This window comes from Alligator sinensis, unplaced genomic scaffold, assembly GCF_000455745.1.
Source record: "Alligator sinensis unplaced genomic scaffold, ASM45574v1 scaffold505_1, whole genome shotgun sequence".
Classification (NCBI taxonomy): Eukaryota; Metazoa; Chordata; order Crocodylia; family Alligatoridae; genus Alligator; species Alligator sinensis.
In genome coordinates, this window is record NW_005841940.1 from 1,112,101 (window position 1) to 1,122,593 (window position 10,493).

The 10,493-nt window shown below is 43.2% G+C and overlaps 1 protein-coding gene across 7 annotated transcripts in view; it reads left to right on the top strand.

Moving 5' to 3' along the window:
- The window catches only part of LOC102369456 (melanotransferrin-like), a 35,962-nt gene extending 29,682 nt beyond the window's left edge, over positions 1-6,280 (top strand). For 5 of the 7 annotated variants that reach the window (XM_025199265.1, XM_025199264.1, XM_025199263.1 and 2 more), the window contains 4 exons: positions 1,675-1,757; positions 3,792-3,976; positions 4,403-4,589; positions 5,614-6,280. In XM_025199265.1, coding sequence (XP_025055050.1) covers positions 1,675-1,757; positions 3,792-3,976; positions 4,403-4,589; positions 5,614-5,660 — 502 coding nt within the window. In that variant the 3' untranslated portion in view covers positions 5,661-6,280. Of the gene's footprint in view, positions 1-1,674; positions 1,758-3,791; positions 3,977-4,402; positions 4,590-5,318; positions 5,380-5,613 lie in introns of those variants that run through there. The other 2 variants (XM_025199266.1, XM_025199268.1) reach the window with 2 other exon arrangements.
- The last annotated feature ends 4,213 nt before the right edge of the window (positions 6,281-10,493 follow it).

Here is a 10,493-nt window from a genome sequence, read left to right on the forward strand (position 1 = left end):
GGGGGGGGGGGGGGGGGGGGGGGGGCGGCCCCCGCCACTGCATTCACACCAGGAGGGTGGTGGGGGGCATGTGCCTCCAGATCTGCACAAAGCAGGGCTGAGTGGGCTGGGGCCAGGGCTGCATTGGGCTGTTCCGCAGGGGGGCGCATGCTGGGCCAAGCTTTGCTTGGGGTGAGTGGCAACAGTGCTGGGAGGAGGGCTATGGTGGGGCCTATGGCAAAATTTGGAGTGGCTGCAGTTCCCCCTGTAGCCCCTCTCCTAGTGCCACTGCCTGCCCTGAGCACAGCGCAGCCCAGCCCCTGCTGGAAAGAGCCCAGTGTGGCTCCTGGCCCCAGCCCATAGCTGCAGCCCACCTTGGCCCGCCCTGTGCTGATCTGGGGGGCACACACCTCTCCCCCATGCCCTCCCTGGGTGTGCATAGTGGCGGGAGCTGCTCCCCCTTCCTGCACCCCACAGATGAGCTGCGGCTCTGTCCCGTGCCTTGCCCCACCCCAGGTGGGCAGTGCCAGCCCCACTCCATCATTGTGCAGGGCATTAATCTGACCCCCACACCCCTTCCCCTCCCCTCTCCCTTTCCACCACAACAGACTTACTAGGTGGACACAGCTGTATCGGAAATCGGATCATTATTGGCCGATATGCCTCCTTAAAAATCAGCTATCAGTATCTCCCTCCCAAAATCTCTATTGGTGCACCCCTAAAGATAATACTTTTCATTTTGATACCAAGTAACAAGACTTGATGTCCTATGACTATAGGCCTTCTGAGCCCTGTGCCACAATGTTGAGACAGCAGAGCAGCTACAGGATGGTGTAGCACATAGTACACCATTACAGTGAATAGGTTGGGGATCATTTCCCAAGACTTCATGTAAAGAGAATATACAGTAATTAGAGACAGGGCACAGGCAGATCATAAAAAGGACATGTTTCTATCTCTGCATTTATAATAAATGTAATTGAATGTTACTAAATGGACTAGTTTGGAGACCAAATTCCTCTCAGTAGTAGCATTACCTTTCTTATGCTGCTGTATGTCTAAGTTAATTTCCTTTAGGAATGAGAAAGTTGTCTAGTCTCTGTGCCTAGTTAAATCAGAGCCTCTTTGGTAAGATTATCTGTGAGGAGGCAGTTATTTGTAACAGGCACTTGTTCAACAAGACCTGCACTGAGACCACTTAACTCTTTTAACACTATGATACCTAATGCTGCTTTCAGACATTAAAAACAAACAAACAAAAAACAACCCAAAACCACATTTTACTGGAAGAAGCAGCGCATTACTTCAGCCCAGTTTGCAGTGTTTGTATAGATTGGGCACTTCAGCGGGGCTTTTTGGCACTTTTATCTAATGCTGATTCAATCACTAAGGCACCGGAGCTATACAAACGTTAGGTGAGCTGGGTCCAACTGCATCTTCTGAGCAAATGCTGAGATCAGTGTGGGGGCACATGGAGTTTAAAGTAAAGAACCATTTCTTGTTTTTTTTCTTAATGTCTGCAAGCAGCCTAAAATCTTAAGGCAGACAGTTGTACCCTCTAATTACAATGACTTGGATGAGATTCTAGTCTCCATACTAGTATTCAAAACATTTGGGCATCTACTACTCCCAGAAGTTCTACTCCCTCCATCAGATAGAGCCTCTGTGATGAGTTATTGTGTTTTCCTATTTTAGGTGTCTTGTTGGCAATCCCAGTGGAAGAAGCTTTGGTGATGTGGCTTTCCTGGAACATTACAACCTGCTCCAGAATATTGAGAGTGAGATGCAGCCCTTTTCTCATTTTTAAAGAATGTCTCCTCACATAATAACCATAGTGCCTAGAAGCTACTTTTTCATGTCTTATCTGAGTACAGAGCTGTTTTGAAATGGAAAGAATCTGCGAGTGCAGGAGCATAGAGAAGACCAAGTTGTGGAAAGCACATAAGACCTGGGGAGTTAAATATAAAATCATCTTTGGATAGAACATCTTTAAGCATTAAATTTTAAACTCCCAAGCTATTTGCCCCCAGCTCCAATCTTAATAGCAGCAGTGAGAAGTCACATCCTTCAGGGGGGAAAAAGAGAAGGAAATCCCTTTTTCATTTAGGATGACAAAACATTGAACAAAGTTATCTCAATGGCTTGTTAAATTTGAGCTGTAAAACCTCCTGAGCACAGCATTTGTAAGAGGCAGTGGTCTGTCCAGATTGGGATTCATATTCCTTAAAAAAATGGACTTTCACATTAATATGTACACTGACAAACATTTTCTGCAAACTAGTTAAGGGCTAAATGTACCTACAGACTGAACTATTGCCTCTGAGAGATGGCCTTTCCAGCTGTATATTAAGATGGATTGAGGGAATGATAAAGTGTCCATATGAGGAGTTGCTATTTCTTCAGTTTTTGTTACATGGGTTAAAATAAAATTCTCCCCACACATTCATTCCACATCCTCTGTAAATGATTATGTGGCAAGTTGTACTTGTTGGACACAATGGACTGAGTTGCTTCTTCAATGGGCACGTCTACACATGTGCTTTAATGTGTATTAGCCTAATTTAATGTGCATTACAGCACCACTAAAACATGCTATTTAGCTAATGTGCATTAAGTGTCACTTAAACTGTGCTCTTTAGTTAATGTGCATTAAGACAGGCTAATGTGCATTTTCCTAGTACTTCACAATGGAGGGCATTTTTACATGTGCTCCAGGGATGGGGAGGTGTTTTAATTAGAGCAGCTCTGAGAGCCACTCTAATTAAAGCACTCGGAGCATCTCGTGTATTAGTGTTCCCACACTTCAGAATGCTTCAGGAGGTGCCATTTTGAAGTACAGGGATGCTGATACATGAGACACGGAAGCTGGTTGGAGCACGGTAATTACCATGCCCCAGCAGACTTGATTGAGTCTACTCTGATGCGTAGTTACAATGCATCAGAGCAGCCTCCAGGCCAATGTTCCCTCTAGGGAGTAGTGGTCCGTGAGCATGCCACCTTGGTCCGTGAGCATACCGCCTTGGTCCAGCATGGGACACTTATCAAAGGGGGCTGGAGGCTGGGGGCTGGCGCCTGGGGCCTGGAGGCCAGGGGCCGGGGGCCGGAGCTGAGATTGGGGGCCGGAGGCTGGGGGCCAGGGGCTGGTGCAGGCTCCACTGGCTCTGGGGAAGTGCTCCGCTCCCCTGCATCAGGGCCGGAGAGTGGAGCACTTCCCTGGAGCTGGCAGAACCCGTGCCAGCCCCCTGCCCCAGCCTCCATCCCTGCCTTGCCTCTGCTGGGGGAGGAGCTGCTGCCTGCCTCAGTGAGGCTCTGCCAGCTCCGGGACACTGCGGGACATGCCCCCCGAGGCCATGTGGGGGAGCGGAGCAGTATCCTAGAGCTGGCGGAGCCTCACTGCGGCAGGTAGCAGTTTCTCCCTGAGGTGAGGCTGGCGTGGGCTCTGCCAGCTCTGGGGAAGTGCTCCACTCCCTGGCCCTGATGTGGGGGGAGTGGAACACTTCCCCAGAGCCGGCGGAGCCCGCGCCAGCCCTCAGCCCCAGCCTCTCCTGGTGCGTGGCCTTGAAAAGGCTGTGTGCGGCCACACTTTTAGTTGTGCACAGCTATGTATGCACACACCTTAGATGAAACCTTGCTCCAGGCTCATATATAGGCACCCAGGGGTACTAGATTTAATGTGCATTAACTAAAGTGCATTAATGCACTTGTAGATGTGCCCTGTGTTAATGTTTTTTCTGCGAGGTTCCCTCTGTCTTGACTGAAATTCAGGTAATGATTTAGTCAAAGAACTTAGTGCATTTCCATCTGCTTTGCAGATCTGGACAACACAGGCTGGGCCAAAGGTTATACACCTAATGACTTTGAACTCCTGTGTCTGGATGGAAGGCGTGTTGCAGTCACAGAGTGGGCAGACTGTAACCTTGGTCCTGTTCCTCCTAATATAGTCATGACTCGACCAATGGCCATCACTAAGATCTATGACTTCTTAATGAAATCTCAGGTGAGGCAGATGATGGGAAAAGGATGAATGTGCTCTCTTTGTTAAATTCTGATTGCTGAAAACCCCACCAAGATCCAGAGCTTTGTTCATAACATATAATGTGTTTCTAGGACCAGCACTAGTGGATTAAGAATGTGTGCAGGAAATAAAGGGAGAACCATTTGGATTTACTAAAGGCAAATTTTTGGTACCGGTAGTTTCTTCATCATAACATCTTCTTGCTGAGAGAGAAACCTGTGATGCTGGAACAGCCAGTAGGTTAATCCAAGGAAGAGGAATGCAAAATCCCTTCCAGTAGAAACAAGGCGAGCACTAGCTGAACCTCACACATCTCTATTAGAGCCTGATTTTTAGCTAAAAATTCACCTAATTCATTTCACTGCTCATCATTTATTGCTTTGAAACTTTTATTTTTTTCTCATTTAGGAAAGTCTGGGAACCAGTCTGGACCCTGACTTCCATTTGTTTCAGTCTCAGAAGTATGGAGAGAGTGATCTGCTCTTTAAAGATGCTACTCAATACCTTGTTCACATAAATCACCTGGATTACCAGGCAATCCTTGGAGAGCCTTTCTTTCAGCTAGCAGAATCTGTATTTAATTGCACCCACGCAGGTAATGAGAGATATTGGGTTAAAACACACCTTTAGAAGTATGCAGATGGTATTGCTTCCTGGCCTTTTGGCTATGATCAAATGTGAAAATATGCCTACTATAACTTCTGGAATGTAACTTCAGCTCCCTAGAGAGCCAGTCCTGCTATACCATCTCCTTCAGAGACTTCTCCTAAGACTAGAATAGTAGGGAATTCCTCCAGAGCCAGCATTCCCCTGCAGCTGCTCCTCCCTATTGGAACTGGTATACAGTCAGTCTAGGGGCCTATTCTCACACAACCTTGTTAAAGTAACTGCTGCTACCTACCAGCTCTTAATGTACTGATACAGTATAGTGTAAATATTGTATTATGCATATAATTTATATCTGATAACCTCAATACTGAGGGTACCTAAAGGATACAGAAAAAGGATACCACAAGTACAGTATATGATCAGTAGCAAAATAAGGACAAATTCACTGGTAGTACAAAGCAGGTACAAGTTTATTGAAGCCAGAACCACTTACTCCAGATGTAAATCTAACCTTTAATCTCCAAAGACAGTTCTGGGGCTAAGGGAAAAAATAGGCAGAGAGATCAACATTTTTACTATAATTTTGAATTAAGTTTTTTAAAGAGAACACTATCAAACTGAATTTAAAAAAAAATAAAATTACTTTCAATAGCTTGTCAGGAAACTAAAATTATTTAATTCTGTTATAAAGGTTCTTTTTTACCCTCCATTACAGCATATGACTGCCCATCAGCAAACCCAAGGAACTGATGGCATAAAGGGACAGACCCATAAAGGTATTCAAGTCAGTGGGATGCTAGGCACCTTAAATCATCTTTATAGTATTTAGGCATCAAAGTGCCCTTAAAGGTGGAGTAAAACTGAAGACAGCATTCCAGTATGTGATCTAGCATTTTGATTTAGTGACTGAATGCAGCAGGTACAAACAGTTCCAAAAGAACTGTCATTTTAGGGTTGACAGCACCATAACGTTGACAGCATCAGTAATTAACTGTCTTTCTCGTTTGTAGACATCTTGGACTTCTGCAAACAGGATATCTGCACATCTTCATCTTAATATGACGTACATCAGCCCTTCAGGATGTTCCCTAACCACTGCACAGATTGAAATCAAAAGATGCAAGCCTAACATCAGCAAAAACAGCACAAGGAAAACAGCTGCCAATAGAAATTTAGATGGAGATTGGGTATTTCATGACCAGACAGATTTTATGTTTACATAGTGAAAAAGCTGAATGTTCAGGAGGCTCTTTGCACCTGCTGGTAAGGCACACTCTCCCATCCTATGATAACTACTGTGCTGGAGAAGCTGATAACGCTGCTGGGATGTCACTCCTTCACAACGTGAAAAAGAAAGAAGCCGAACTCAACAGCAACATATATTTTCTAAGCCTATGCAAGAAACACAGCATCATTCCCTGAGGACTGAATAGCTACAATCTTCTGACTACTACACACAGCTCTAAATATGCTTCACAACTATGGAGGAGAACTTCAGAAAAAACTTAGAAATCATCATCTTCACCTAACCTAGTTCAAAAGAGATCAACTCAGGAAGGAAATCAACACATGCTGCAACAACTTGAGAGAGAAAAATTTGGATATCTTTCCAGACATTATACAACATATACAAAGAGACTACCAAAGATTTTCTACAACATCCTTCCAACATAAAAAGAAGAAATGGAACCAATTAGGGACAACTTTTCCCAACCACAAAGCAACCATCAGAGAAACAACACCCAGTACCTTACAACATTCCAACCTCATACTCAATGTAACTGAAAGAACTAGTCAACCCTCAAGTATTATTCATCTCTCCACGCACACACTTACCAAAGCTGAAAAATCTGCCCTCTCTAAAGGCCTGAATTTCTATCTGTAGCATTGTTAGGGTATTTTTTCAATGTGGAAAACTAGAAGAATTCTTCTGACACACCCACTTCAAGGAATAGTTCCACAACCAAAATGAATTCACTTCCAACAAGACTTCAAAAAATCAGACTGCACACTTCAAAGTAGACAAAATTCAAACCTTGACCACTATGCTGACTGCTTCAGGGTAAGAATGAACAATGAAATAGCAATATGCCATCATAACAATCTCTCCCTCTCAGAGAGAAGGGCCACAGAATCTCTAAGATCCAACCACCAAACAGTAATATAACTAGCAGATAGAGGAAGAGCTATAGTTATCTTTAACCATGAAGACTACGTAAAAGCCAACAGACAACTCTGACACCACCTACTACAAAAAAAACTAGAGGAAGTGCAACTCCCTTTTTCACCTTAACACTCAAAACTACCATCAAATCATTTCCATCTGAACTACAAGATACTTGAAACTACAGGAAAACTACAAAACTTGATCCCTTCCACTACCCAAACCAGGGATTTTTTCCATGCTCCCTAAAATGCACAAACAAGGGAACCCAGGTAGACCTATCATATCCAACCACAGAACCCTAACTGAGGAAATACCAGGTTTCATCAGATCCATCCTAAAACCTCTTGTCACCCAAAGAGCAAGTTTTGTCCAAGACCTAAGACTTTCTACGAGCAACACTCTCTTAGCCACTATGGATGTTACCAGCTTATATACCAACATCCCACACCAGGATGGCATCCAAACCTGGCTTAAATATCTGTAAGAGCAAGATTACAACTCAGAGTACAGACTTGAAGATATTACTGAACTTATACATTTCATGCTCACACACAACGTCACTTTCAATAACCAACACTTCCCTCCAGACCACAGGCACAGCTGTGGGCACCAAAATGGCCCTCCAATATGCCAACCTTTTTATGAGCCACGTGGAAGAAGAATTTCTCAAAAACTGTACCAACCCCATGCTATTCTTAAGATATATAGGTGACATCATCATTTGGACTGAACCTGCAATCTGATTGATTTCCATCCGAAATTCAGTAATCATCACCCCTCCATCAGACTATATTTTGAATACTCTGGCACCAACATTTCCTTTTTAGACACTACGATCACTATCCAAAATGGTAAAATACAAACCAGCATATACAATAAGTCCACAGACCAACATATCTGCACAGAACTAGCAATCACCCAAAACATACCCAAAAAGCTCTAATATTCAGCTAAGCCCTTCGATACCACTGATTTTGAACTGAGGACACCCGCAATTGTTACTTCACAAATCTCAAAAGGGCTTTGACTCAACAAGGACACTCCTTCAGAAAGATAGACTGCACATTTGAAAGAGCCATCCAGATACCACATAAAGAATTGCTGCAGTACAAAAAGAAAATTTCCACAAATCGCGTACCATTAGTTATGACATACCATCCCTCCTGGAACCTATACAGAAAATCCTCAAACAATTGCAACCATAATAGAAGAAAACCAAAATCTTAAAGAGATCTTCCCAAAACCACCCATCCTTTAAACAAGCACTGAACCTTACCCATCTCATCACCAGAAGCAAGCTTCCCATTATGGCCCCAAATGCGCTGAATGGATCCAGAGCATGCCAGGACAAGAAATGCAAGACCTGCCAATATACCTTCAGCATTCCCACAATAACTGCACCTCACAACAGAACCATCACCATTCCTGGATCTTACACCTGCACCTCCAGAAATGTTATACATCTCATCCAGTGCACTAAATGCCCTGATAACATATGCAGGAGAAACCAAACAATAACCTTGTACCAATGAATGCACACTGAAAATCTATCAAAGACAAATACCCAATTACCTGTGGGTACACAAGACAACCACTCTCTCCAATCTCTTAGTTCTAATTCTCAAAGGAAATTTACAAAACACCTTTAGTAGAAAAGCCTACAAACTTCATAAATCTTCTGGATAACTTCATAAATCTACTGGATACAAAAAATCATGGACTAAATATAGACATTGGATTTATGACACATTATAACCTGCCTTCCATCTGATGACCCCAGGTAACCTCTCTACAATTTACCAGCTACATTTTATTACCAGGTCACCATTCCCCCTTTCACCCCCCCCACCCCAAAAAAAAACCCCAAAACAAAACAAAAAACCAAAAACTTGCCTCACCCCCTCTGACCCTCACTCTGACCTGCATTTTTGCACTGGCTTCTATCTTATCCAGGAAAGCACATAACTGTAAACTCTCCCTCTGCCTCAAGAAGGGTGTTTGTGCCCAAAAGCTTGCAATGAACAATTTTTCCAACTATTTAGTTGGTCTAATAAAATATATCACATTTACCCAAAGAACCTTGCCTACAGATGTCACTCCCACATATCAAGTGACCACATCACCTGTAGATTTTCTTTGCTCAGCTTGGAACATGGCAATATGCAGAATCCCATATATCAGGCAGCAGAACTAGCTGCATCTCAGTGTATGCAAACAGTTAAAATACAGACACCCTCCAAATAATTTTTTATAGCAACAATTCAACATTTTTGTAGGAAGAGCTGATCCAACTCCATAGGCCCAGCAGTCATCCCTGTTTTTATGTATCATGTGGATCACACATTGCTGAAAAGCACGCTTTGACTTCTTTCCCCGTTGTCTCATTTATACTACATTTCTAGTTAAAATGGGTAAGTTGTAACCCTCCCACAAGGATGTTGTTACTGTTAGATAGCCACTACCCACACGTTTTTGACATTTAGCACAGACTAGCAACCTAAGTAGCCTTTTCTACTAGGAACAGGGAAGAGTTGGTTTCTCTTCTGCTGTAACAAACAAGAACTTGTACCAAATGTACTGACATCTTCCAGGTAGCCTGTGGAAAATTCACTCTAAGGAATAAACAGTTTCTACTCACAGAATCAGGTTCTTGTAAGCTTAAGATGTGCTGGGGATAGGTGAGAAGCAAAAACAAATGGAGTTTCCACTCTTTTCCAAAACACTGATCTTTACTTTACAGAATCTCTTATGTCTAAATGTATGTAGTTAAGCTGTAAGCTTTTTATAACAGGAGAAAGTTGAACATGGTGCAAAGTCTGTGGAGTGTATTATCATGTCCAGCTCTTCCTAGCTTGACATCTGGCTTGTTACTTTCTCAGTCCTTGCTTAAAGCCACTGTTATCCGTCTGAAGAGGATTGGACAGAACTCATTCCGTCTGCCTTGCTGAACAGTACCGTTCTCCACACTAGGTTAATCAAAACCCTCCCATTTCCAAGGGACTTACATTAACCTAAGCTATCCAAGGGAGAAAGAATAACCAGGAACTTTCCCTAAATAAATTGATGTGAAACAATGGAAGGCACACTAGCTGGACATTGCAGCAGAAACACAGTTGCAAATAGCCATCACTAAAAATACTCACAGTCTACTTGTTACTGTCTAACCATAGAGTCTCAGTTAAGAACATATCTGGATACAAGATTTGTGGGAATTTCAATATTTTTGCTGTTTTCCAGGTAGCTGGGTTGACTCCCAGGCTTCTTTCCTTGCAGTGTTCTCCAAATGGTCTTGCATGGTGCCACCTTCTTATCCAATAGGGAAGAAAAAAAATCTTGGAGCCAGCTTCAGCAGTTTGTGTCTAGATGAATCATCTCTACTTCTGGCTCCCCATCTCCCTCACTGAGGGCTGTAACTCCAGCTCAGACTCCCTGCCTGGCTCCATTGAACAAGCCAATACAGAAAGCAGGCACTACAATGTACGTGCCTTCCAGCGGAAGGCTGAAAAAGCAAAGGGCAGATGCAGGAAGGTCCAAGCATGGCAGGAGAATAAAAACTGGTCAAGCACTTAGCAAGAGTAAAATAAAATGGCATAATGCAGCAAAAATTGTGAAGTCCTTGTATGGTGTTAGTTCTACAGCCAGCATTAGATCAATTCATTTTAGCAAGCTGAAGTCTTAAAAGGCATCCTTTTATTTTTTGGGTTTAATATTCCACCTGCTGGA